The sequence below is a fragment of the Paramacrobiotus metropolitanus genome, unplaced genomic scaffold (genome assembly GCF_019649055.1).
Source record: "Paramacrobiotus metropolitanus isolate TYO unplaced genomic scaffold, Prichtersi_v1.0 Parri_scaffold0000050, whole genome shotgun sequence".
Lineage (NCBI taxonomy): Eukaryota > Metazoa > Tardigrada > Eutardigrada > Parachela > Macrobiotidae > Paramacrobiotus > Paramacrobiotus metropolitanus.
In genome coordinates this window covers 726836-754252 of record NW_026570270.1, presented here as the reverse complement: position 1 = coordinate 754252, position 27417 = coordinate 726836, and the positions used below count along the sequence as shown (strand labels likewise).

General features: G+C 44.6%; 5 protein-coding genes across 11 annotated transcripts; 3 read left to right on the top strand and 2 right to left on the bottom strand.

The window, feature by feature from the left end:
* Positions 1-149: 149 nt before the first annotated feature.
* Positions 150-6663, top strand: LOC129592216 (protein arginine N-methyltransferase 5-like). Its single transcript, XM_055488187.1, is given in 8 exon segments — positions 150-701; positions 1245-1538; positions 1877-1995; positions 2085-2174; positions 2176-2323; positions 2377-2742; positions 3213-3630; positions 5873-6663. Coding segments are annotated over 8 exon segments (2157 nt in total). The 5' UTR covers positions 150-314; the 3' UTR covers positions 6208-6663.
* Positions 5866-8698, bottom strand: LOC129592214 (death domain-associated protein 6-like). Its single transcript, XM_055488186.1, has 4 exons — positions 7609-8698; positions 7423-7549; positions 6760-7366; positions 5866-6624 (listed from the first exon to the last, which is right to left on the bottom strand). Exons 1-3 carry the CDS (start codon positions 7717-7719, stop codon positions 7050-7052), a joined length of 555 nt encoding a protein of 184 aa, XP_055344161.1. The 5' UTR covers positions 7720-8698; the 3' UTR covers positions 5866-6624; positions 6760-7049.
* Positions 8163-10684, top strand: LOC129592212 (RNA N6-adenosine-methyltransferase mettl16-like). Its single transcript, XM_055488183.1, has 3 exons — positions 8163-8726; positions 9248-9494; positions 9910-10684. Exons 1-3 carry the CDS (start codon positions 8261-8263, stop codon positions 10496-10498), a joined length of 1302 nt encoding a protein of 433 aa, XP_055344158.1. The 5' UTR covers positions 8163-8260; the 3' UTR covers positions 10499-10684.
* A 563-nt stretch (positions 10685-11247) lies between these two features.
* Positions 11248-15484, top strand: LOC129592083 (uncharacterized). 7 transcript variants are annotated; one of them, XM_055488032.1, is made up of 11 exons: positions 11248-11421; positions 11830-11921; positions 12014-12135; positions 12258-12347; positions 12482-12734; positions 12891-13016; positions 13287-13547; positions 13622-13676; positions 13780-14177; positions 14246-14342; positions 14535-15484. In XM_055488032.1, the coding sequence occupies exons 3-11, from the start codon at positions 12059-12061 to the stop codon at positions 15470-15472; spliced, it is 2295 nt and encodes a 764-aa protein (XP_055344007.1). In that variant the 5' UTR covers positions 11248-11421; positions 11830-11921; positions 12014-12058; the 3' UTR covers positions 15473-15484. The 7 variants fall into 7 exon arrangements, with proteins under 7 accessions (XP_055344007.1, XP_055344011.1, XP_055344009.1 ...); XM_055488036.1 differs by lacking the exon at positions 11830-11921 and having other exon boundaries at positions 12261-12347; positions 12485-12734; XM_055488034.1 differs by lacking the exon at positions 11830-11921 and having other exon boundaries at positions 12261-12347.
* Positions 15485-21281: 5797 nt separating this feature from the next.
* Positions 21282-23082, bottom strand: LOC129592204 (probable G-protein coupled receptor 142). Its single transcript, XM_055488175.1, has 4 exons — positions 22892-23082; positions 22576-22713; positions 22073-22340; positions 21282-21996 (listed from the first exon to the last, which is right to left on the bottom strand). The coding sequence occupies exons 1-4, from the start codon at positions 22957-22959 to the stop codon at positions 21442-21444; spliced, it is 1029 nt and encodes a 342-aa protein (XP_055344150.1). The 5' UTR covers positions 22960-23082; the 3' UTR covers positions 21282-21441.
* Positions 23083-27417: the final 4335 nt, after the last annotated feature.

Here is a 27417-nt window from a genome sequence, read left to right as displayed (position 1 = left end):
CCTGATCTGCAAAGCAAAAGAGTGGTTATTGTAACCACTCGTGTCGCAGTTGCAGCCACCCCTGGAACTGCACTGTACCAACTATTCCACTCTAACAATTGTCTGTCCGCACGCGGATGGCTGGACCAGGCTGGTGAATACAGTCAGCTGGTTGTCATTTCCAGCTTCCACTTGCTGGCTTGCAGTGAAATTTTCTATCTGCAGTTTCTCTGATCCTGTTTCTTTTTCCGGGTGCAGAACAGCAACCTGGACTGTTGTATCGTGAATTTCGGCTATGCAGCTTTGATTTCCCTGTTTTTTAATAACCCACCACCATGACCAACCCCGTCCTGCAGAAGGACGGCGAACTGCCCCCGCGGATCAAAGCCGATGCCATCCAGCATTTTGGCAGCATCAGCGACGGCCAAGTGCATCGTCTCGTCTGCACAGAACACACTGCTGTCGCCAAAACGGAGAACGGTGGAAGCGAAAACGGTACCCACAACGGCCATGTACAGGACGCGCATACAGGCTCGTTGAAGATCATGCAGGAGCTGGCAGAAAAGTTGCAGGCACCGTTGATTACCGTGGGCGAGCATCTGACGGAGAAGGAAGACGGGGAACCCGCAATGACGTACGACGTGAAGAATGCCGTGTATCATCTGCGCATTGCGGATCTGGAGCAGTGTGCCAATAAGGAATGCGCGGATACGCTGAATCTGGTAAGGATTACGGTGTACTCTGAAATCCTAACATCCGATTTGCTCGGATAGGAGGAATAAGAATTACGCAAAATTTGTCGCGTACTAAAAATTCAGGTTATTATGATACTATCCGACCTTCCCGCAACTTTGCTGAAAGAAACTCGTAAATGCAGTTTTAGTATAAAGTCGTTTTATGAACCGGACAACGAATTCATAAAATTTTCTGAATTTTAAAATGAAATTTTCGAAATTTTTGTACTTCATTTTAAATTTTGGAAATGATGCCATGGGACTAGAAACGTTTTCAAAATCATATGCATTTTATTATTTTATCACAAGATCAGTACAGGCTGAATTTTTGTTGCATGAAAATTGCGTTTAAACTTTTTGTCCATTTTTATTGCGGAATGTAAACGGGCAGTCATTAAATAATTGGCAGATTTGTTTGTCCGTTGTCCGTGAAATGATTAATTTAAATTTTCCGGTGGAAAAATAATAGTTAATTCCGAATATGACTTTATTAATTTATACGCAAATTGCTGATAAATTCTGACGTTTTAGGCAGCCGCCCAGACCGCCGTGAAGGTGCTGCACTCAGGTGTGCGCGCCCTCCTGCTCTCCTACGACGGCATCCGTTTCCCGCCGAATCCCGATGCCTTCACCGCGGCGCCCTTCGCCTTCATGCTGAACGGGATCCTGCAGAATAATTTCCGTCTGCAGTACCGGGACGAGCACTCGGCGGCCAAACGCGAGGCAGCCCGCGTCAAAGCCCTGCGCGAGCAGAACCGGGTGGTGGCGCGCGGTCGCGGTCGGACGGTGCAGCCGGAAGCGACAAACCAGCCGATTCCCGTTGATGTAAGTGGGGAAGGCTGTTACATTTGAACATTATAATACTATTTTAAATGAGCACTTATTAATTTGTGCCGACGAATGTTGAGACGACTAATTTGATGAGACGACTAATATTTTACTCCGGAAAAATAAATTCCCATATATTTTTTGCATAATTACCGAAGCTAGTTTTACATTTGTTACTTATTGAATTTAACATAATTTAAGCGTTTTTTTACATTGTTACCACATTTACACTGTCGACCTAATACATAAGCTGCAGCAGTGTTATTTAAGATAGATGCGCTTGTTGGTTTTTTACCTCTATTTCCCTCCGTTTTGAATTTTTTTTTTGTTTTCAGCCATTTCATCCGCTGAGTCCGCAGCAGGTCTGGGTGAAGGTGTCAGTTCACGAAGACAGTCACGAATTCGATGGGATGAAGTTGTCGACAGAAGAAACTCACGAAAAAGCATGGAAATGGTTAGTGTGAGGTTTTCCCTTCGTGGAATGCAATATGATGAACGGCGTTTCTTGTTTGATGCGGAGCAGTATATTCTGTGAATTTGTAGGTGGTCGCAGTTGCGCTCCTACATCCGCATCAACCCTAAATTCTGTCTGGCCCTGGAACTCGGCTCGGATATCCCCTCTGGTAAAGATCGGTGAGCGCTGGCTGGCCGAGCGTCTCCGCTGCATCATCATCCCCACTTCCGTGTGGAAACGGAACAAAATGGATCTCCCGGTGCTACCCGCGCCCCTCAAACAGTTCCTCATAAAGACCTTCCATCTCCCGTCCCTCACCTACCTCGTCGCGCTGCCGGATCAGACTTTATGCCCGGCTCCGGTCAACGGCGTCCACGTGAGCCCGCAGCTGGCCACGGAGATGGAACGGCGCTTCTGTTCCTGTTGCACTGCTACCGCCAGTATTATCGCACGGTGGATGACCCGAATCGCCGGGATTTGGTGCGGCATATGGGGGATGTGCCGATCCGGCCGCTGCAGCCGTTGCGCGACCATCTGACGGCGGAGATCTATACGGTGTTCGAGACGGATCCGGTCAAGTATAAGCTGTATGGGAGAGCGTGTGAGAAGGCGTTGGGGGATCTGAAGAAACGTGGATACGGTGGGGATGCGACGACGAAGGTGGTGGCGATGGTGTTGGGCGCCGGACGTGGACCGCTGGTAACGGAGTTTATCCGCGCCGCTGATGCACTGAACATTCATTATAAGGTTAGTCATATTAACGGTTTTCTTTCGTTGTCACAATAAATATAATTTAATAATATTATTTTCCCAGTAAATAGATCATTATTATTATTTTTATTTTGGCTCGTGTTTTATACGGCATTTCTGAGTGAAAATATTGTACATGCTTGGTTCAACTGTACATCATAAGTGTACGAGCCATCAGAATAAAGTGAAGATTGAAATTTAATTGTAAAAAAATTGTTTTAATTGTATTCAAATTACTATTTAATTATAGTTCGATTACGAGTAGGGTTTCTTACTTGTTTAGTTTTCTCAACAAACTTTTTTCGGTCTGAATGAATGAAGAGTGTAAATGAAATTGCCATGTGGTCCCGTTTGCCGTTCTGTACATATCCTAATCCAAAAATGCAGCATTTTGCTTGCTTTTATATGCAAAAGTCGGGATCGCTGTCAGCTGTTTGTTTGAAGTAAGTGTGATAATTTTCGGATAGGTTTACGCTTTGGATAAGAATCCCATCGCCATTTGCGCGATGCTGGCGAAATTTCAAACAGACTGGGCCAACCACGGTGACCGCATCCAGGTGATCGCGTCGGACATGCGGGAGTTCCAGCCGAGCGAGAAAGCGGATATCATCATCAGCGAACTGTTGGGCTCTTTCGGCTGTAATGAGTTATCGCCGGAGTGTTTGGATGGGGCGCAGCACCTGTGGAAGCCCGACGGAATTTCCATTCCCTCTTCGTACAGCAGCTTCCTGCAGCCGATCATGGCCCATGCCCTGTACGAGGATGTGGCGACGTTTGGCCCCAAGAAGCAGCACCTGTTGAATGACGTGGTCCTGACGGAGCTGCGGGGATTTGTTCCCATTGCGGCATGCCAGAAAGTGTTCACCTTCGAGCATCCGAATTTCGGTAGGTTGGTATATTGTGGATAGAGTAATGCCATAGTTTGTTAAATTTCATTTTTGCGTGGAATTACAGTTATGTGCCAGGTGAAACTTAGTTACTGTACTAACTGATGTGTGATAGACGTATCGATGATGGCAAAATGTACGATATACGAGTCGTATATCAAGATTTTCTGATAAAAAATGTATTCTGACAACGGTATCAAAGCTGCAGAACAAATTTAAAAAATGCGACTACAACTTACATGCAAATTAAATTAAATTCCGAATTAACCCAACAAAGTCAGCTACCAGAAGGAACGTGAATACCAATCTAAAAATTTGTGGGTCTTCCTCAAATAATTCAATCAAGAAAAATTATTTTTTTGGGAATTTTCTTGACCATAGGTCAAGCAGGGCGATAGCCTGCCAAACTGACAGGGATGGGCATCATGCCATTTGGCAGGTAAAACGCCGGAATTTATGGGAAACGATGGGGAGATCGCACTGAGAAGCACGACTATTTAAAAAACCGTTTTGACAAGATCTACATTTGTCAGATACTGTTATGGTCATCGAAATGACCAGTGGTCAAGAAACGGTAAAATTGCACGAAAGTATGTTTCGAGCGGCCATAGGCTAACAAAGGTGCAAAATCCACTTTGTTTTATATAAGGACAATACAAAATGACCCTAGGTCACACAAAACAACAGAATATGTCGGCACAATTAGATATGCGGTTTTGTCAGTTATACTCCCGTTATACTGCATGATACACTGCAACAGTAACAGCAGTACATATGTACTTATTTGCCGTTTCCTGTTTTAATTTAACTTTTAGTGAACTTTTTAATTTTTTAGATGGTACAACTACTGAACTATAAGTAAATTATGCAGTCTAAAAGTTGCCTGCCCCTAAAAATTCGGCGATAGCTTCCCTTATTGCATAACTTGCATTAAACCCTGTAAAGCACATCGGCACCGGCACTACCGGCAAGGTCATTTCCGCTATCACGCATTTACACCACAACAACTGACTGCAAGATGCAACTCATAGAACGTGGAGATGTTGCGCAGAATTAAAACGGTAGTATGTAGATACATTTCATATAATTTTACGCTCCCATTGATGCAAATCATGCCATTACATCATATCCTGAACTGGGTGAAGACCATCATGCAGTTCTTTGTTATGTTTAGGGCTATTCAGAGCAACCTACAGAACGGTGATGAAAAAAGATATCAAACAGCTTCAGTTTTGCAATGTCACATTTATTCTTACATTTCACAATTTATTCGAAAGTAACAGCCTAAGTTTTCCGACAAAAAACATGAATTTTGGAAATTTTTCTGTTGTTGACCATTGGTCAGTTTGATGACCACCGAAGCAAAAGGCATTTTTGCACTGTTTTTGTCTGATTTTTTGATTCCTTGTGGGACATTTTACCAAGTATCTGAGATTTTATAAAGAAGTCATAGTTTTATTGTTAAAGTAGCGCCATGCCCATTCCTGTCAAACTTGGCAGGAAATTTTTGAATGACCCTGTTTGCCCAATGTCCAGTTATTTTTCAAACCATTTGGTGCTTTTGTAATGTCAGCCACCGGGTCTCTTTGAGTGATTTATCTGTAAATTATCGGGTAATGGGAAAGCTGCAGGAGCAGCCAAGACCTCTACGAACCCAAAAAGTGCAATTTCGGTCATCTTTGGTCAATGGTCGTGTGCCCTATACGGGTTTCATTTGATGGTCGAATTTTTTTCAACAGCCAGCAACATCCCTGCTGTGAAATAAAATCATTGAACATAAGTTTCTTCCATTATGAGCTGGAAGGGGAATAAAGTCCGCCACCCTGCCATTTGACAGGGATGGTCGGGAATGGGTTAATCAAATTAGATTAATAAAATCAAATTCCTCGCACGCAATAGCAAGTTATCATAATAATTTCATGTCATTAACAGGTTTAGACTTAAGTACTTTAAGTTAACGACAATTTGTAGTCCAGTGGCAATTTTGTTTCTACCTCTTCAATTAAGTGCTACTACTATGTACATTTCAGTCATCGTTGCTGCTTGAAGAACTTAGTTTAATACCTGTACTTACCTAGCATTCATCTGCTGGGATTTGTTTTCTGGTTTTGATCGACGCACATTGTATTATGCGAGGGATGAGAAATTTTCTAAATTAAAAAATTTCACAGTATTTTGTAAACTGCCGATTTTATGGAAATTGTCTAGGTATTTTTTACAACTGTTTTCTTCCTATTCAGCTCCACATTCCAACGAGCGCGAGGCCACGCTGACGTTCACAGCGGACCAGGCCTACACCCTCTCGGGCTTCGCGGGCTACTTCGATCTGACGCTGTACAAGGACGTCTCCATGAACATCCATCCGGAGCTGCACACCACCGGCCTGACCAGTTGGTTCCCGGCATTCTTCCCGCTGATTCAACCGGTGGAGGTGGCGCGCGGCGACACCATCCGCGTGACGATGGCGCGACGGGTGCGCCTGAGCGAGCGGCGCGTGTACTATGTGTGGCAGTTGCAGGAGCCGGTGATGCTGCCGGTGCAGAATGCGCGTCCCGATCACTGGATGTCGTTGTAAGAGGAATAGTTTATAGTTTAATGCGGTCTTTGACTAACGAGGGAATAATTGGTCGGATTTTTGTTAAAGTTGTGTTGTTTAACTTGATTTCGGAGTGTGATAGGAGATACTATCAGACGGATAATTTACGGGCTTGTGTACTGTTGCTGCTCTTTCGCACTCTTGTTGTTTGGTGTTGAAAATCAGGGATCTATGGGCTTCTGTACATGGTACCTCTCTTCTCAGGTTTTCGTAGTTCTTTCTTAGTTTAGAAAATTACTGGTCTTCTGTTGGTGTTGTTGATTTTTTGTTAATTATCTTCGGAATCAGTATTGTTCAGGCACATTGTGGCTTCTGAGTAGTACTGGCGTTGTTTTTCGGGCGGGTGATGAACCATTGATGCAGGACGGTGGCGATAGTTTGGTAAATACTTGGAAACTGGAATAGATTAAAACTGGAATAAAAAAATTGCGATGAGTTTTGCTGACTGACTTCAGTAGCAAGTGTAGTGGAGTGCAACCTGTTGCCGTGATACGATATCACTAATCAAAGTGCTACGATTAACATTATTACCTGGATAACAAGATTTAATCTTTCTTTTCTGTTTTTCCAAACAGATAACACACACGCAACTTCCAATACAAAAAAATGTAAAGCACCGTCTTTGCACTGATACTACAGTCAGTACAGTGTACTCGTACTTCAATACACACAAGGTTTAATCTTTCAAGAGATATTTGGTAGCAAAACCAATACGTAAACATGGACGAGATCCTGTACGCTTCAAACAATAACTCCTTTATCACAGCAGCGATTACGCTCCTCTTGGTCATTAAAACAGCGTTGAGCGTCCACGGGGACCTTCACATGGTGTCGTGCTCGTTGTCCATCCCGCCCTCCTCGAAGCCCCCCTCATCATCCTCGAACTCCGCGCCCGCCGTGTAATCATCCACATCCGAGTCGGATTTGACGTTGGTGTCCTCCTCCTCGTCCTCTTCTTCCTTATCCTTGGCCTCCTCATCCTCCGGACCGGCTGGTTTTGCCTTGGGACTCCCGGGATCCTCGCCGTCGCGTTCGGAGCGTTTCTCCGCGTCCTCCACGCTTTTCTGAAGCTTCTTCGGGGCTTTCTTGCCACTCCGCGACTTTTTGGCGCTGAAATCCGGAGGGCAGAAGTACTTCGCTAGAGACACATAATTAACAACAGACGCACGCAGAGATGATTATGCAACGGCGTACTCGGCTTGAAGACATCGTCGTTGAAGCGACTGGCGCGCATAGCGTCGATGGACTGTCGATATCGCAGAAGCTTCTCCATGGACTCTTTTTTCTTCTCGCTGATGTGCGGTTCGGGAATGTTCAGGGGCTGAGAAATAAAATTAACTTATTAAGGGGTCCGTTGTGGAAGTGAGAGTAATGAAGTACCGGATACAACGGTGGCGGATCCAAGGATTCTCCAGAAACTCCGGAAGCACTGGATGGAATGCTGGGTGCATTAGCAGATTGACTTGCAGTTGCTAATTCCGTTTTTGCCATGGTGGTATGTGCAAGTCACGAAACTGACAGTTTAAAAATCCACAGAATCGTATAGATTGATGTCGATTGTCGAAAGATACTGCATAAAGTATGAGGGACGAAACAAAGTGAACGTTGCGAGACAAAAAAATGAAAAATCAGAATACAGAAAATCAGAATACAAAATCAGAAATGAATGAAAAATGAAAAATCAGAATGAAAAATCAGAATACAAAATCAGAAATTCGGTTGTGGCTTCTGCAGTAGCGTCTGACGATTTGCGGCAAAAGCCGAACACCGGAACACCCAAAAACGACAACATTCCAGTAGCGACTACCAGTAACTCGTTCGATTGGGAATCCAATGGAACCGGAAGTGAATATTAGTTGGCGTGTTGTGGGTTGCGTTTACCAATGGAATCGGAAACGATCTGCATTTTTCATGTTTTACGCGCCTTCGTCGCAGCAGTTGAAACGGTGAAACCATCTGAAAACTTTCTGTTTTCCACAAAACTCAATAAAATTCTTTCGCCATTTAATTGAATAATTAAATTTCTGACACGATGTCGTTAAACCGTTTTATGCATCCGCGAAACATTTACAAATCCCCGCCGGATTTCCGTAAACTCTCCGCAACTAATCCGGATCTGGCGGAGTACATGAGCATCGATGCGGAGCGCAACACCGTCTCCTACAACTTCGACAATCCCGCGGCACTCCGCGCACTGACATGCGCGCTGCTGCGCCAGGACTTTGGTTTATCGGTGGATCTGCCGTTGAATCACCTCATCCCCACCGTGCCCAATCGGCTGAACTACGTTCTGTGGGTGGAGGATCTGCTGGAGAGTCAGGGATTGACGACGGGGGAGGTTTGGGGATTGGATGTGGGTGCGGGTGCGTCGTGTATTTATCCGCTGCTGGGCGCGCGGAAAAATGGCTGGCATTTTGTGGCGACGGAATCCAACGACGAAGCCTACCAGTTTGCCAAAAATAATGTGGAAAGAAATGGTCTCACCGAGAAAATTTTAGGTACGACCATTGACAACTACAGATACAATCAGTAACAATCTGTCCATATCTATCGTGTGATCATGCCAAGAAAAAACCCTACCTATTTATTATCGTTTTGTTATGAATATTATCTGTATTTTTATTTTTTTGAGACCTTATTTTTAATTCTATTTCTTGCCCATATGTTCTAAAGCCCTGCGTAAAATCTTCGTTGTTTAAGCATGAAAGAATGAATTTTTTACATTTTGTTTTAATTACGATTAGTAATAATTTTGCAAAAAAATACCGATATTGTTTTAAGTGCTATGAAATAAAATGCAAATAATATTGAGATTTTATTAGGAGCATGTTAGGCTGCCTCGTGAAAAAATTTTGCTGATCCAGTAATTTTTATTCCTAGCATTTTAACATGTGCGCTCACTGCGCATGCGCCAGCAGAATGCAGCACCAAACTTTTGTTATGATATGTTTTCAGTTTTGATTACAACTTGTGTCTTAGTAGCGGTTTGTAATCTTATGTAGCGGTGTGCTGGTTGTAGTGACGAAAGGAGACGAGCAGTCGCCGCTAATGTCCGCGGTAGAGTCATCCGGGCGACACTTCACCTTCTGCATGTCCAATCCGCCGTTCTTCGAATCCCAGTCGGAGCGCACCGAAAAGGCGTCGTACAAACCGCCGAAATTGAGTGCCAACCCGGTAGCTGAATCGGATGCCGTGGCGGAGGGCGGGGAAGTGGCGTTTGTCGGGAAGATGATCGAGGAAAGTCTGCTCCTTGAAAATAAAATAAAGTAAGCTGTCTTAGAAATGTATGAGGTTTCTGATTTTGGTTTTAAAGAGGTTTTGTTTCGTATTTTATTTTTGATTTGTAGATATTTTTTTCTGTTTACCTCTAAACAAAAAATGATATCGTCATCGTCAGGCCCAGCAAAATGTGGAAATAATGGCTGAAGTCCATTCAAATGTAGAAATCGAATTTCATAACAATTCATTTTCATTTGTTAGTGCGTTCTTCGCAGTAGAGTATGGACATGGGTCATGAAATGTGGTCGGTTTCCGAACGTGTTTTCATGTCTGTTTTGTTTTGATTATTGTATTTATGTACGTATTTACGTTTTTATATACTTATATTGTATTGATTATTGTATTATATTTCTTGGATATTTGCAGTGTCCTGAACTGGCTAACTTGTGGATATCTTTGTAGGATCTATACCTCGATGCTGGGGAAAAAATCCAGCCTGACGCCGCTAAAAACTCTCCTCCACTCCAAGCACCTCGCCTTCACCACCACCGAATTCTGCCAAGGTCGCACGATGCGCTGGGGTCTGGCGTGGTCCACCAGCCTCAACCTGGACGACCACCCCCTCCCGCATCCACTCAAAACCCTCAAGAAACCCGTCTCCTACCCCATCGATTTCGGCGCGCAGTCGGAGACCTCCCGGATGAGCATCTGCCTCCGCGTCATGGATCTCTTACAGTCCGAGCTGCAGATGTACGTCGTGGCGGAAGGCGCCGGCAAGTGGCGGGTGGCGGCCACCGAGATGACGTGGCGCAGTCAGCGTCGGAAGCGGCGTGAGAAGGAGCGGATGGAGGTGGACGGGGAGGAGAGTGTCCCGGAGAACGGGAAACCGGTGGCGGCCGGCGGGTATGTGCTGCAGTTCTTCCTGCTGGTGCGGGCGGATGCGTTCCGCTATGGGGTGGAGTTGGAGTGGGTGGACGGGGAGAAGCGGGAATACCTCCACGAGGTGGTGGTGTTCTTGAAAAATCGCTTGGCGGAGGTGATCGCCAAATAAAGGGTCTCTTGAATAGTGTCTATTTTTGTTTTAATAATTCTTGTTGACGATTCGAGGTCTGATTGCTCAGTCGCTTTTGCAGATTGTGATATGGTTCCGGTCAGGTTCCGGTTATGGGAGTCATTAAGTGTTGCTGTTGGTTTGGTTACCTTTTTCCTGATCTCTCAATGAATTGAAACCTTATTGTATGAGCTGTTCGAGTGTAAAACGAGACAGATCAAAGTGGAAAATCCCGGCAAACTGTAGCCCAACACGGCTTCACCTCTTATCCATTGAAAGAAAATGCCGAATAACCGAAACTAAGTGCGAGTATAGCCGACAAAACTGTCCTGTTTAAAAACCCAGTCCGCCAAAAATGACTTATTACAAACTTGCATCCAGGCACTTCACATTTCACCATAGATAAATGGGCCGAAAAAGCTGGGCAGGAAAAATTTATGAATGTTGCTTGAACGTTGAACAGTTGCACCGCCTGACATTTATGCCGGTTTTAAAGGCACAGATGTCCGGAGGAAAGGTTTTGTTTTACAGCATAAAATTTTAATAGCTATATAATATTAAGTATTATTATTTATTACTAGGAAAAACTATGAATAGAAAACCGTCATTATGTGAATTAACGTATGTAGAAAGCCCATATTGTACCGTAGTGGAAAAAGCTACTTCCGGGACGTGATTGTTTGCACCGCCCGGTGTGGCAGCGTGAATTTGCTTTTAGTTTCAAATATTTTCAATACTTAATGTTTCAAATTCCCACTGGCCATTTCCAAATGTCCAGATGTGCAATTCTGTTGAGGTTTTGAATTTGTTATTTGTATTAAGACGAGTATTTTCTTGCCAAAATCGACTTTCTGTCCCTTTTCTTAATGGTCGCGGATTCCCTGCAATTACGAGAATCATTGTAAGGGGTAAAATTGCCTCAGGTAAGGCAGTGCTGGTAGGAAAGAATGCATCGGTTGATGGTTGCAGTCTCGCAGACGGCAGACCTACAGTTTGCTATACTTGCTGTACAGATACTTGCAGTTGCAAACTGTACTTGTAGAATGTAGAAGGAAAAAAGCGTAGAAATTAAATTTCTAAATAAACCCCGACAGCATGTGCCGTGCATGGAGTACGACTGTACGAGTACTCTTGAATCGTACATATGTAGTTGAGGAAATGCATGGCTGGAACTGTTTTATAATATTATGAGCTGCATTTTCTGAAAACGACTTCGTACTTCGTATATTATAGGAACATAAGACTAAGAGTTACTGATTGCGAAGCTTTGGTTTGACTTTGCATCACAGTAATTTCTGCGCGCAGTAACTGAGTTGTTTTTCCGTTAGTAGTCCGCTACGTTGTTCCCAGGGTTTTTGTGGTTGGTGGTGTTGAAATTCTGTACTACGCTCGTAGCCGAAGTCACTGACGTACTGGGAAAACCGTAAGACAGCACAGTTATGGCTATGTTCTGGTGTAGAATCGCACATGCGTCCCATTGCAGTTGCAGTAAATTACAACACGCGCTGTTTGCAGCCTTGGACTTTTTCTCCACTTTCTGCCATCTGCACAACAAGAAAAATGATTCATAGCGGAGGAGTTCGACTGCGCTGTGCCTGGCCCTACGGCTCCGCGACTCTTTCCAGCGCTCCACGAAGGTACAGTAGAACTACCATAGAAAAATACGAATGCTATTTGTTGGTTAGTAGCTATGCTCGGCACGCCATGGCGGACCATTGGTTGATAATGTTGATTCATGATTGTCGTTAACTGTTGACAGCAGCATCTTCCCCGCTAAACTGATCCGTGGAGGAGGGGTTCCCCTGCGTTTAGCCTGGCGCTGTGTGACTTCATCCAGCGCAGCCCGCAGGTACAGTACAACCATACTCGTATGTAAGTCGTACTGTACGCAATATGCATGCTAGTTGCTAGTTAGTAGCTGCGCTCGGCACGCGACGGCGAAACATTGGTTGATGCACTGTGATGGCCGTTATCTGTTAACAGCAGCCCCTGCCGCACCAGTGGACCCAGTCAGATTCGCTTGAACCATCTGCCCAAACCCTCTTCCGACATCAGCCAGGAGGCCCTCCTACGTACCTCCTCCTCCCAACTGGCTCTACCTGACATTCTCCAGGGCGCCCCGGCCCACCACAAGCTGGAGGGGGGCGGCCTGCTCTTCGACGCCCCGTTGGTCCAGCAGCCCCTGCGCGACGTCGCTGAACAGTTGCACCGTTCCCAGTCCGAGTCGGGACGCCAGGTAATCCGGACGCCACGCCCGTTGTCTTTGTTTTCTGTTACGAGACCGCAGTAATTATGCGTGGCGTGTGATTGCTCGATTTAGATTTATTCAAGATTCGAGCCTCGGTTTATCCAAGATTTCTTTTACTTATGAATAATTTTTTTTCTGGTCAAGTGGGCCGGGCTGCAGATCCGTGCGGTGGACTGCGAGGACGAACTGCTAAAAAACTGCGCGTCCAAAACACACATCATCGAAAAGTGCCAGCGCATCGCCATCAAAGATGGCACGCCGTCTTCGGAGGTGCGGTACTATTTGAGTTCAGTTAAATCATTAAAGAATACAACGTACGCCGATGTCAAATTATTAAAATTCAATGTTGCTGGAAAATTCTGCCAGCGGTCGTTCGGTCAAAAATTCTGCCAATTTTTCCATGGTTAAATTATTCAGTTTATTCATGAGCAGACAAACAATAAGACCGAAAGCAGGACGCGCATGTGGTATTATTCTCTATTTAGTACAGTTGTGGTGGTGAAAAATGCCGATGGAGGCGTTATCGTAGTGTCGTTGCAGGTGGTCGCCGCTGGCAGTCAGCATCGGACGGGACCCTCCCTGGTCACTCGACAAGTAGGAGAGAAGCCTGTTGTCGGCTTCCTTGCTCCATCGCTGCGGAGCCGCTCCCTCTGCGGAGCCACCACCCGCACTTCTCCCTTTGCGCCGAAATTCATCCGCGTCCGCGGAATGTCCGGCATATGCCCACCGGAAATGCCCATTTTCCAGTTGCCGAGAATGCTCGATTTTTCGATTTTCGTGGATCTGAAATTTATTATCGAAGTATGTCTTTCTGTCCCGTCCTCCCTTCGATCTGACCTGATCGATCGATCGTATTTCTGTGGTTTTTTTTGTAGACAGTGAAGGAGTTGAAAGTGGACCTCTTCCGCCGCAGCCTCCAACTGCGACAAAGTCGGTTACATAAAAGTTATCAGAACGTGATATGTGCATTCAGTTAGCGTAAAATGCAGTTGTACGCACTACATCCACAGAAGTTGTGTTTGTGGCTCTTCAGAAGACACTGTGGATGTGGACAGCGCCACGTATCCCGTGGAGGTGGTCGTTGCGGCACTAAAGCGCGGTGAATATGAGGCAGTGCGGGAAGAAGTAGAGCGATTGTCCAACGCCGCCGCCGAACTGTCCATGCGGCAGCGCGTACAGCTGTCCTCCGCTTGCCTCCTGGCGCTGATGGTGTGCCGATCGCGGCTGAAAGTCTTCTACGGCACCCTGGCCGCGCCGGGAGATATGTCAGACGCGTCGCTCTCGGCGCTGGAACAGTTGCGTGACGCGGAAGTATGCAATGTTCGCGGCTTGGTTAAAAATCTGGATAGTATCCTACAGTCTGTCGTTGCCGGATCGCGGGTTCCTCTGGACGACGTGCTGAAGCCGCTTTTGTTCTGTTTATGGAGCCCGGTAGGCGTGCATTCACTCGGCGGTTTTTTGTCAGCGCACTGCAGCTAAACGGTTTTTTCCTGTTTCAGTTGTCTGTCTTCCAGTTTGTGGGTGTGCTGGATGTAGCCATATTATCGATTGGTCATCTCATTAGCGGCTACGACGGTGAACTCACGGAATCTGTAGGTAGGTGTGCGTGTGTATTCGGCGCTCATATCGCATTGCCAGGCTTGCTGACTGTCGTCATATGGATGTGACATTCTTTTAGTATGTACATAATTTCTCATGATTATACATCATTACTTAATTTTAATAATATTTTGGTGTGCAGTTGCAGTTGACTTTTGATAATTATGTAACCTGTTTTTCTGTTTGCAGATATGATTAAACTACCTGTACTGGTTCGGGATTTGGAGCAGGTAGCGGCGCTGATCGAAGCGAACGAGTTGGGCGGAGATGTGCAGTTTGCTGTGGGCAAGTACGGCGATTATTCGGAGGCGGATTGGCACTTCTTCGATGCCGATTATCAGGGGCCGGTCCGGATCACCGTGCACATGGGATGGGTTTATGCCGTCGTTCACAGCAGCGATGTGCATGGGATAGCCATTGGAGAGCTGATAGGGGCTGTGATGGAACAGCTGAAGAGGCGTGATTTTATTCAGGTCCATGAAACGAACAGGAAATACGAAGACCGTTTGGGATGCGGAATTATCCACACCAAAAAGAACGAGCAGTTCGTAATATTCGCCCCTGAACTAGGATCCACGGACATCGTGGTCGCCTTCGAGGTGGCATTTGCTAACGAAACCCTTATTGTCCAATTCATTCAAGCCTCTAACTTTTTGGGTCCCGAGACTTCCGTTCAGTACGTAATAGATATCGATATTTCTTACGATGGCCGATCGAAGAACCCTTTCTGGGCCACGCTGTACGTCTTTCGTCGCATGCCATCTCCCCGAGCAAAGAAGCGCCACAACCCCGCTGACGGAAAGTGTGACAACGCACTGAAAGGGGAGCCTGTGGGATCCGGTCATGACAAGTTTCATCTGCTAGACGGAAAGCCTGTGTACAATAAGGAAGTGATGAAAATGACGCGGGATGATATCCGGCGGGTGTTCGATATCGATCTAGTTATGAAACATCATGTGGACGACAGCAACTTGACGGAACCAGTGGAGGTGCATCTCGAGATCGTCTACCCCGATGGGTATGTGCGGCCTTTCACGGTTCTTCTCGACAGATTATTTCCGCGGGTGAAGATTTTCTGGGAAAAACATTTTGCCCAACTGGAAGCTGCTGGTGCCCGGAAAAAGTAGCAGGTGTTTTGTCCAGGAACGCGCACCACGGAACTGCATAGGATGGCCAGTGCGGCGCTGATGGAAACACTGCTGGCGCAACTCAATAAGCAATCCAATGATTTTGTTATTGCAAAGCGATAACACTCGAACTGTTTCTAGAAAAACGCATAAACGTGGATGGGATCTTGTATGCTTAAAAAAAACTCATTTTACCACAATTCGACAGTACGGTATTGGCCTCGTCATCGTCCTGACCGGGTGCTTTCGTCGTGGGACTCCCGGCCTCCTCGCCATCCCGTTGTTCCCGTTTCGCAGATTCTTCCACGTTCTTCTCCTGTTTTTTTTTTACTTTCTTGCTGTTCCGCGTCTTTTTGGCACTGAAATCCGATCTGGCACTGAAATCCGTACTTCGCTACGAATAAAAAATGAATTCAAGACTTGATAGTACTTACCAGCTGTTAGAGTGTAAAATGAGACAGTTAAAGTGGAAAATTCCGGCAAGCTGTAAATTAGAAAGGCTCCATGTCATTTCATTGAAGAAAAGTACTACACCTCTCGAAAGCACCGGTTAATTGCTCCGGCAAATGTACCCCGCGATGGCGCGACTGGTGTTGTACAGCTATTAAACAGTAGTAGTTTTAAATTTTCTAGTTTACGCTTAGGCGTTCATATACTGCGTGCTCTCCTCGAGATTTTTTTGGAGAGGAACTATCCCACGAGTGCATCATTTTGATCCGGTAGAACTGTGCAAGCCCAAGGCCATTGGTATAGAATATAATTATCCACTCGTATATGTAATATGTAATACGAGTCGTATTACAGATGCTAGCGGGACCGCGGTCAGGACTTGACGGTCGGGAACATGAATGCATTTAACTGATTGTCTTCTTAGTGCTTACTGACTGCATAATACATGGTGGAAGATGTGGTGCAAGGGAGTAGAACTAGACAGCAATAACTCTTAAAGTCATAAATACGAAACGGGAGTATCTGCTCGAAGTGGTGGTGTTCTTGGAAAATCGCTTGGCGGATGTGATCGCCAAATAAAGAGTCTCTTGAATAGTGTTTATTTTTGCATTGATAGTTCTGTACGGTTTGTTGATGTTTTTGTTTTGCGATTTTTTAACAGGTCGTGGAGGTCCAATTGTTCAGTTACTTACTTTTGCCGATTGTGATGTGGTTCCGGTCAGGGTTGATGGAACTGTTGCTGTTGGTTTGCTAACGTCTTTATGATCTCTTATTGAAAATAAATGTAAGGAACTGGGTTAGAGTGGAAAATAGGACCGGTTAAGCGGAAAATCCCGGTAAATTGTAGCTCAATATGGCTTCGGATTTTTCTGTCGAAAGAAAATACGGAATGTATGACTTGATTATTTAAAAGGAAGAAATGTTCTTTTAATATGCAGCAGTAGCGTAACAGTTGTGGACTCATGAGTCATGACACTGCAGTGATCGACTGATCGTCCTCTTTCTTCCCGTACAATGTACCGCTCACTCATCGTCAATAAATGCTGTACGCGGGATCGTATTTTATTTCCATGCATACTGACTGAACATACAGTTCATGAAGTACGGAAGTGGCAATAAGGTGTAAACTGTAAAAGCTAGAGTAGTGTAAGTAATTGGTTGGCCGTTGTAACTGTAATAAAGTGATAAAGCAAGTCAGCGTAACGACTAGCGAAATACAGGTACCGGTGCTATACGGTAATTCGGAATGCGTGCGGAACTTTGTGTAATGAAATTGCAGTCAGTTTTGATTGTTTACCGCACCGTAAAATGTTTATTTCCTTACGGTCAAGGCAACAAAATGTTTACGCTAATATTACCGTGCCGGTGACGTACATGAATCTTATATAGAGGATAATTATTATAATGCAAAGACGGCATAACATGTCGCAAACTCAGAATAGCAATGTGACCTTTCATTATACAGCCACAGGAGCACACGTGCCTTGACATAGTAATGAATTTACGAGCAATTCTTTGTCAGATTTGCACATTTAGTATTCTATAACATACAGTATTCTACTCGTTTTTATACGAGTAGTTTCTGTGTGTAATGTTGTACACCGACATTCTAGTGTTCGCTGAAGCGTGCACAGCATTGTTATGCGCAGCGCACCGAGCGCGTATAATACAGTATGACACGAAATAATATATCGCCTCCTATCTTTTTTCCAGACATGATCCTCATTCGTGTATTACCAAAACCAATTTCATATCCAGTGTTTTTCTTCTACCTGTTCATTTTGGAATTTGCAATGATTAAGGAAACACTAGGATTTTTTCGCCCCTTCTCCGCAGAACGTCCCACATCGGCCAACGGTAATCCATGCCATACGATTGGAGCACTGGCGGATATAGGATGTCCCTGTCATTTGATTGGTCAACGCTGTGTACGTCCTTTCTCAGTGTGCACCGCTGTAAACGGTGCGATTATCAGGAACACAGCGAACGGGATCGGGACCTGTCAATGTGATAAAAATCATTATCACGACACGTCGGTTGGATTATGCCGTATTGTACCAAAACGCTTGACGTCAACAACAACGACGACGACAACGGCAGCGCCACCTTTAATTGTGACCTGTCCCACCGGACTGGCCGGAACAACCACCGCGACAGCCGACCGAACTGCTGCTAGTGAATATCTTGGTAGACAGAATGTGTTTTTATATTAATCTTTATGAGGTACCATCAGGATGATAATGGGCATTTATACAGATGCGTGTGCAAAACTCCCCAGGGGACTCCGTGAAATGGCCGGCTGCCCACTTCAGCTGCGTGACTCTTCTGAAGCAGGTATTACAAATGGCTCCTGTACCAAATAAACACGACTTCCGATAACTGCTCTTATTTTCTTTTTCTTCTTGTTGATACACTAATACCCTTGCAGTCATTGGCTACACCGCGATACCGAATAAGTTTATAAACGGTGACCTTCGTCAGTCCGCTCAGTTAGTCGAGGGCGATATGCGCGTCCCGTCAGTTACCTATCAAGCAACCCCGGGGGGCACGGGTACCCAGAGAAGAAAGCGTCAGGTAGACGAAAGCACAACTACACCGCCTGTTGAGGATACGACTACAACCCCCGAAGGTTCGTCAAGCCCTGAAAGTACGGACCCATCCGAAAGCACCGCTTCCTCATCCGATGCCACGCCCGAAAGCTCTACGTTTATCGAAAGTACCATCCCACCAGAAACTACGCCGCTCGAAAGCACAATCTCTTCCGACAGCACTGTTACGACATCTGAAGGCACAACCACACCCGAAAGCTCAACAATTTTCGAAAGTACCATCCCACCCGAAACTACACCTCTCGAAAGCACTATTTCTTCCTCTGGAGGCACAACCATACCCGAAAGTACAACAATCCCCGATAGTACCATCCTCCCAGAAACTACACCTCTTGAAAGCACTATCTCATCCGACACACCCATTTCCTCATCTGAAGGCACGACCATACCTGAAAGTACTACAATTTCTGAAAGCACCATCGCACCCGAAACTACACCTCTCGAAAGCACTATTTCCTCATCCGGAGGCACAACCATTTCCGAAAGTACCCTTCCACCCGAAACTACGTCTCTCGAAAGCACCATCTCATCTGGAGGTACAACCTTGTCCGAGAGTACTACAAATCCCGAAAGTACGATCGTACCCGAAACTACCACAACCTCTCAAAGCTCCACCACATTCCAAGGTACTACGACACGCCCGATTCCCATTACATCTGAAAATACCACCCCAGGAACCACCGGTCTTCCCATAACGACACTGATGACGACGAGCAGGCCGTCCACCAGTTTTACCGTGCCGTCAGTTGTTCCGGTACCTGTACCCCGCGGAGACGCTACCGGTGTTGTACAGGTATTATACAATATCTTTGAATTTTTAAACTTTAAATTGGTTCAGACAAAACAGTCCTGCTAGATCGGCAAAGCAGGGTTATTAAAACCGATTTATTAAAAATCCAGATCTGGGCACTACCGGTTAACGTTTAATTTTCAAAAGTGTCCGGCGGGCATTTTTAATCATTAAGCACGTGCTGACCGCAAAGACAGTTCCGACTTGAGTGACGTCAATGTTGCAGGTGTGTAGTCGCTCCGGTTTATGGGCAGGAGGAATGCCCTACGTTATTGACAAAGCATTTTGTAAGTTACCTTAAATTTCAAAATACTTATTGGAGCACTTCGGTGATAGTGAGGTATAGATTTCAAAGTGTGTTTCTGTCGTTGTTGGTGTAGCCGAAGAAAACGTCAGGTATATTACTAATAAACTGTGTTCCATCACGAAGCAGACCTGTGTTACATTCTATCCACGAACCAATGAAGCAGATTACGTGAGAATAATCAACGGAACCGGGTACGAATTCAACACCTATGTTTTAAAATTTTTCTCTGTGAGAGCTAGGCATACTGACGTAGATGCTGGTCATTTGTCGGCCGACAAGGCGGTCTGCAGTTACTCTCGCTACAAATTGCCGGTGATAACGGAGCCACTTGCCTGACCGGAACTGTAGTTGGTGTGTATAATTATTCCCGTTCCGTATTCGTACGTCTAATTTACTAAAAGAATTCTTATGTGATGAACTTCCGCTTTTAATGTTTTCTTCTAGAGCACGAGATTCTGCACGCTCTTGGATTTCTACACGAACAATCGCGACTCGATCGGGATACGTATGTAAATGTTAACCTTGACGGAGTCGATCCAGCCTGTACGATGAATTACATGTTTACCTGGTCTTGAAATGAAATTAAGTATGGGCTTTGTGTGAGCGCAGTTCACGACAACTTTCTCAAGTACAATCGAAAGTTCGTCCCAGATGTTCCCTACGACACTGCATCCGTAATGCACTACAGTAGTGATGCCTTTGCACTCAATCCCGATGTCCCGGTGATGACAACCAATAAAGATGGAAGTCGTATTGCACCGGCCACGTCAATGAGTGAACTGGATTATGAAAAGATTAACAGTTTATACTCGTGCATCGATGCCAGTATCGGCAAAGACTATGGCTCTTCTCCATGCAGTATGTCTGCGTACTAGCGGCTCATTTCTAAAATTTGTACATGTTATGATTCCAAAAGGAATTTGTCGACATAATTAATTGTTTTTGTGGCAAATGGTCTACAAATCCAATACAACTTATAGGGAATGGTCGAATCAATGCTTTCAGATAACGTCATCAACCGAGGCAGTAATACGGACACTCCCAACCCATCAACGGCTGACACATGTGCGACAATCGTTTTCATCACGATTATGAATTTTCCTCTGGACAGATTTTTATATGTAGTTAATAACTTAATGTTATTATGCTACTTTTTAGGCGCTCTTTTTGGACCCGGAGGGGGAGGTCACGGGGGCCACGGTTAAGCGCTCGCTGAACCTACGTATTGGTATCTTTTTGTTTGTGTTCTCCCTTTGCGAATGGTGAAACCTCGGAAAGATGGTTATCGTATATTGTGTGTACGTATTTTCCACTACAAAGCCCTCTTGGGATGATAACTGGGATCTGCAATCCAGAATTCAGGGTATTTAAATGCCTGTTTTATTCAGTAAGGTCAGTTCTGACCTTACAGCAGGAGCAGCTAGCGCTGGCTGGCTTAAAATAGTCCACATCCAGACTGTCCCAAAATTTAATTTACATGGTAAAATTAACAAGAATACGACTTATGAGAGTAATATCAATCTGGTTTAGAATGAAATAACAGAATCAAAATCGATGCTCCACCAGTAGCGGCTGCATTCAATTCCATGTGTACTGATTTCCTTTTCCTCTCAACTGTCAAACCCAGTTCAGAATTAAGATCTATTTTACAAACTTGGATTTAAAGCCAAGTGCATGAAAGCAGCATCAGTCTGAGAAGCAACAAAATGGCAACCGAAGCAGTGCCTTTAATCACTAATCGCTGTCGCAGTACTGATGCCCTTGTGTCCATCAGTTTCTTGCCAAACGCATCACTATTCACTGGTCAGTACAGTCACTCCATAGGCGACTTTTGAGCTTTCCTTGGGTTGCTGGTGCTGAGCTTAACCACCAGCGCATCGCTGGCTCTTCTGGAATCCACTTGAAATACCACACTGTATGTTTCGCTGCCTTTTCGTTGACCCGATGCACATCCATCAGCCACTCTCCCTCTACGGCACGGAAACCTGGCCAGGATCCGGCGAAATGTCGATCTAGCCTCCTTCCGGAATTTCATGCTGAAGGCAACGTACAGGTAAAAGTTGAAGGAGTACGGAATCAGCATGAGCAGCTCAGCGGGACGCCATACTGTCGCATACATGCGGTATTCGCGTACGCAGTAGGGATATCGCGCTAGCATTTCCAGGATTTCGTTGATCGTCTGCGGCAACATGCAGACTAGGTACGTGGAAACGGCGGATATTAGAATGGCTTTGCCGCTGGTCTGCTTGCGGTCGGTGCTGGTCGATGTTTTGCGCAGCGATGTGGTCCGGCGCCGCTGTACAATGGCGCGAATAATAATAATGTTGCAGGTTAAAAATATGACGAAGACGACAATGACTTCCACATCCTATGGCACAAATTTTAATGATTACATTCAAAACCGGGTCTCTACCTACGTGGTAAAGGTCACAGAGAAATCTTACTTTGTAGAGTGCGTTAGCGGTGTTCCATGTGTCGAGCCAGTACGGTAGGTTTCGTATTACAGGTCGACCGGTTTCGATGTCAAATGTCGGGATATCAAGGGTTGCCAACAGGTAGTACTGGGTTACAGCTGTATACAGGCTGGTAGCAGCGGCATACAAAAAAGCGCAGACGATGACAACACGTGATGTTCTGGCTGGGGATGCTCCTTGATGTGACAACGGGGCGATTACAGCACGCACGCGACCGATGGAGAACGCTATTAAAATCCTGCAACCAGCAAGCAAGCATGTTCAGGCTATTTTCTGCGCGAGTCACTAAACGTATTAGAACGCTGGTTAGCAAAGTACAGAGGAGTTTGCATTCGTTTCTACAATCACATTATCATAAGTTGCGCATGTAATATGGCAAATAATTTTTGTAATACAAGATAATTTTTATTGCAGCGATGTAAACATCTACAAAGTAGATCTGCTGCTTTGATTAGTGACATCAGATGTGTTACCAGTCAGCAAATTCCGGTGCCGCCACCTGCAACCAAACGTACGCGCCTTGTACATAATCGTTGACGTAATCAAATGTGTAAGTAGCATTGAAAATCTCCGGAGTGACGATCCCCATATACTGCGGTACCTGGGACCATCTGCAAACGTTTGATACTCCATAAAATATCTAAAACAAACTTCCTGCAGCTTGACAACATTGGCACGATGCTTTGGACTTGCACGCAAACCACCATAAACCAGCAAAGCACGGAAGTTGACAGACTATGATAGACACGTATTGGATATAAAGTATAACCTTGAAATCTGACAACTTACAATGTTAACAAATCGCCCACCGCCAGCGCTAATAGTAGTATTGTGGTATTTTGAGCATCCTTGACCATGCCGAGGATCGTTAAATTTAACACATTCCCGACCGTGCAAATGGTTAGTAAGATTGGATAACAAACGATGTAAACGTATTCCCACTGGGATCCCGATGAAGCTCCCTCTTCTTCATTTGTCCATGGGCATTCACCGCTTGAATTAGTCGTCACATTGGTCGCCATGCTCAATTTAAAACATGCCTTGCACGATTAAATTAACTGCTTGGCGGCAAAGTTATACATAAATGACATAAATGAGCAGACGCTATTCGCTTTTTTGCCTAGCAGCTACAGTGCGACAGATATTGCTCAAATTAACGTTAGGGTTTTATTGCATTTATGCGCCTTACAAAATACTCATAAATCATTTTTGACCTTTTTTTACAAATTTAAACGCATTACCGTGCGAACCAGTTTACGGCAGACAAGATTTATGACATCTTTGTATGAAGCCGCTTAGTCATTTATTACTCTAAATAATTTTAACAATACGCACTTATTTCGCTTATTAGTGACTTTGGTACCTCGTATTAGTGATTCAATCTCAGGCATGATTTCCTCTAACTAATGCTTAACATGCACCGGCGGACATTTGCGTTTTTTTTGCTCATGTTGCAGCCGATGTCAAAATTTTAATGATACGTAATAAAAATTTTTGGCAATTTTGCCACTCCAGATAATTGGATTTATGAACCTGCTTGACGTTTGTTTCAAACTTCTACGATTTTTTTACGGCGTGCTGTTTATACATCGTAACGCGTCAGCAAGTACCGACGAAAGTAGTATCATGGGACCTTTAATAAAGCATGTGAGTAACAATAACAGTTTGTCTATAAAATTAACATATGTATTGCAGTTGGACCCAAAGTAATCTTCTGGGTATTCTTCCGAGAGAACAGCCGTTCGCTGCATTTTTATTCGGTGACCTTTGAATTTATAGGCTACATGTCTTCTGGTCAACAGTAATTCTAGTACACGGTAACATTAGGTTAAAAGCAAAACAAACGGATATGGATTTTACTTGGTTAATTAAATAATCTGACGGATTTTATGTCAGTATAATATGCAGAAAATAGCACACCGCATGTAAAAAATCAAGCAGTCGTTTTTTCCCTAACCCGTTTCTAACTGATGCGTTCGGCTTTCACGCTAAGCCTTACTATGCAACTTTCCTAAGAATCGGCGCAATACAATCTGGGAATCTCTGCGAAACTTACTACTAAACGCGAAGTACATGTAAAAGTTGAGCGAATACGGTATCAACATCAGTAGCTGAACCGGCCGCCATAGGGTGGCATACATATGGTATTCCAGCAGGCAGTAGGGATAGTGGCCCAGCATATCTAATACTTCGTTGAACGCTTGCGGCAGCATGCACACCACATATGTGGACGCCGCGCAAATAAGGAGAACGTGACCTTTCGTTGGGTTGCGATCGGCCGCCGTTGCTGTTTTGCGCAGCTGGGGATTTTGTCGATGTTGAATAATAGTGCGAATGATGATGATATTGCATGTTAAAAGGATCGCAAAAACGACGACCGCCTCCACATCCTAAGATATTTCAAAGGTCACCGCTGGTCTAACAAATTTTTGGATGTCACTTACTTGGTAAAGCGCGGCAACATCGTTCCAGGTTTCTAACCAATGCGGCATATTTCTCATCACGGGTCGACTGGTTTCCCTTTCGAACATAGGAATGTGCAAGGTAGCCAGTAGGTAATACTGTGTCACTCCTGCGTACACGCTTGCTGAGGCAGCATACAGAAGGGTACAGAGCACGATTATTCTGGTTGTTTTCGCTGAAGAGGGATTGGACAATGGATCAATTACGGCACGCACGCGACTAATGGAGAACGCAACTAGGGTCCTACAGAACAAAAGTTTAACTAAGCACATCATAATTCCTGCGACAGTATACAAATACGGCATAACTTGAAAATGCACGTCTAACGACATGAATGAAGACTTCTTTTTTGCTTTCAAACGAGGAATGGTTGGATTTGCGCTTTCTAGCAGTGAGCTTTATCTTTCGCTGCTGAGCAGTATTATACACGTACTGCCCGTGCTTAGTTATTATCTTTTTTTGAATTAATCTAAACTTTACACGGTGGGAAAACGTTGAAAATTGTCAAATAAGCTTTATTAACCTGTACCATGTGAAATAGCTTTTTTGTCATAGATTTGCAAAACGTGAATGATAGGCTTTTACTTATTACTGACACTTCTAATTATTGTGCCGAACCCAGGTTCGTCAGATTACCTACTCGAGCTACTGTACTTTCAAACATCATACAAGCCCGTTTTCAAACCTGTAGACCGCTGTAAGCGCGACGCAGTGAATAAGCGCACAGTTAAAGGCTAGATTTTATCTACTCTACACTGGATGCATTGGCGTAGAGCACTCAGTCTATCTCATACTTGTCTCTCTCACACACCCCTCACACCGCAGTGGCGTTAATGATCAATACGCCGTGACGTGCCGAAGCACTTTGAATGGCTCAAGCCCACGTTTTTCAAATGTCCCGGTTACAGCGGTCTACAGGTTTGAAAACGGGCTTGTACTACGTATTACAAATATAATGCTTACCAATCAGCAAAGTCCGGAGATGCTATCTGCAGCCAGACGTATAGACCCTGCACATAATCGTTCAGGTAGTCGAATGAGTATGATCCACTGAAAATCCTAGGAGCTACTACCTTCATATACTGCGGAATTTGCGACCATCTAAAACATATCATAATTACGTATGTCATCCCTTTAGCGAATTTAACAAACAGTCACATGTTATAGTTTCGTTATTACTGCTTGTTATAATATCTATATTATACGGTCTGTACAGTACGTTACCTACTGTGCTTTTGGTGCATTATAATATTATTATAAATCTGACAATCAAAGACTATTGGCTCTAGAGTAATTGTAGGTATCGAACTTTTCCGGTGTACCTACAATGTCAGCAAATCTCCAACGGCCAGCGCCAGCAAAAGCAGGGTGGTACAATGAGGATCCTTTACCATTCGAAGAATTGCAATATTTAACGAATTTCCAAGAGTGCAGAGTGTCAGCAGGATTGGATAGCCAATCAGGTAAACGTACTCGGTTTTCCATTGGGGTGCATCTTCGTCGTTTTTGGTCCATGGACAGCTGGTGGTTGTATTAAGCGTAGAATTCTCCGGCATCTTAAATCGCTCAAAGTGAAAACTTCATTGTGGATGCGCACTTCAGCAATGTGTGCTTGTCCTTTGGTCTCGTGTGTTTGTCCTGAATTTAATAAACCCGTTCAGCTCTTCCGCCTGAAAGTTTCAAATGTCGTAAGTTCTCTGCATATTGACCAGGTAAAAACCTGAATCAGTTGCATTCGAATAAAAACTGATACAGATAGTCACAAACTACTGCAGTACAGGTAAGTACTTTTCTCGCCAAAACTGTCTTCGGACTGCAGGTTACACATGAAGTATACTGTACTCGTGCACCGAAACAGTTTCGGTGCCCAAGTAACATGCTGCACTACGGTGAAAGTATATCTGTAATTCTGTATCACAAATTGAAAGGCATATCATAATATAGATACAAAGGCATATAATTGCTTTCTTTACTGCTGTTGATGAATATTCTAGGCGTACGGCATGCCTGCAGAACGCAGATATCTGTCATACGGGACGCTTGTAACAGGATCCAAGCAATTCAGCTGGCGTGCACAGCAATAATCGTCCAAATTCGGTAAATATTGTAAGACATTTACCGAGGCAGTTGAATACGACTGATACGAGTATGTATTTTATGTGTACATGCGGTGTTATTTTACATCTGCCGGTTATATGGCATTTTGTCACTGGCTAGTGGCTACCTGCTGCCAAGGTGTCGATGAACTTACCACGGGATCAGATTACAGGAAGAGAGATATTGTCGATGGTCCGACCGGGAACTGCATACGATACGTTTCCGAAAAGCGTTATCAATGTCCAAAGCCTGTTGATTTTCTAGATTAGCTGACTGAGCTTTAACATTTTTTACTTGAAACAGTACAAGAAACGATTCCACAGAGCACGTAGTTTATACGCCATTAATCAAAATGACTACAGTAGAATGTATGCAAAGTTGACGTTGCATACCGTGCTGCTTTCATAACTCTAGCCAAATTGCATTTAGCGGAAAAGTTTGCTTAATGTTGTGCCGTTCCGGTTCCTTCGCGATACATACGTACTTAACGACGGTCAGCTAATGGGTATGTAATTGAGTAAAGAATAGACTATACAGGTATCTGCCAGCCTATCAGTTGAGTATGAAAGCCGGCGAGGTTCCACACTGCCACTTAGTTAAGGGGATTGGATGTTGTATCCGCTTGCTGTTCACTTGTCCATCCCTTCAAATTTACTTCCCACCGACGCAAAACCATACCAGTTCCCGTTTCCAAGAGCTTTTCCAGATGATCATACGGGTCTAGATGAGCTTAATCTAGGCACCGCTCAATAGCT

Coding starts and splice junctions, on each gene's coding strand:
- LOC129592212 (XM_055488183.1), top strand. CDS start 8,261: ATGTCGTTAAACCGTTTTATGCATCCGCGAAACATTTACAAATCCCCG. Junction 8,727..9,247: donor TCTCACCGAGAAAATTTTAG/GTACGACCATTG, acceptor TGCTGGTTGTAG/TGACGAAAGGAGACGAGCAG. Junction 9,495..9,909: donor CTCCTTGAAAATAAAATAAA/GTAAGCTGTCTT, acceptor ATATCTTTGTAG/GATCTATACCTCGATGCTGG.
- LOC129592083 (XM_055488030.1), top strand. CDS start 12,059: ATGATTCATAGCGGAGGAGTTCGACTGCGCTGTGCCTGGCCCTACGGC. Junction 12,348..12,481: donor TCATCCAGCGCAGCCCGCAG/GTACAGTACAAC, acceptor ATCTGTTAACAG/CAGCCCCTGCCGCACCAGTG. Junction 13,677..13,779: donor CAGCCTCCAACTGCGACAAA/GTCGGTTACATA, acceptor GTGGCTCTTCAG/AAGACACTGTGGATGTGGAC.
- LOC129592204 (XM_055488175.1), bottom strand. CDS start 22,959: ATGGTCAAGGATGCTCAAAATACCACAATACTACTATTAGCGCTGGCG. Junction 22,714..22,891: donor GTGGGCGATTTGTTAACATT/GTAAGTTGTCAG, acceptor AAACGTTTGCAG/ATGGTCCCAGGTACCGCAGT. Junction 22,341..22,575: donor GCACCGGAATTTGCTGACTG/GTAACACATCTG, acceptor TGCTGGTTGCAG/GATTTTAATAGCGTTCTCCA.
- LOC129592214 (XM_055488186.1), bottom strand. CDS start 7,719: ATGGCAAAAACGGAATTAGCAACTGCAAGTCAATCTGCTAATGCACCC. Junction 7,550..7,608: donor ATCCGCCACCGTTGTATCCG/GTACTTCATTAC, acceptor TTTATTTCTCAG/CCCCTGAACATTCCCGAACC. Junction 7,367..7,422: donor CGACGATGTCTTCAAGCCGA/GTACGCCGTTGC, acceptor ATGTGTCTCTAG/CGAAGTACTTCTGCCCTCCG.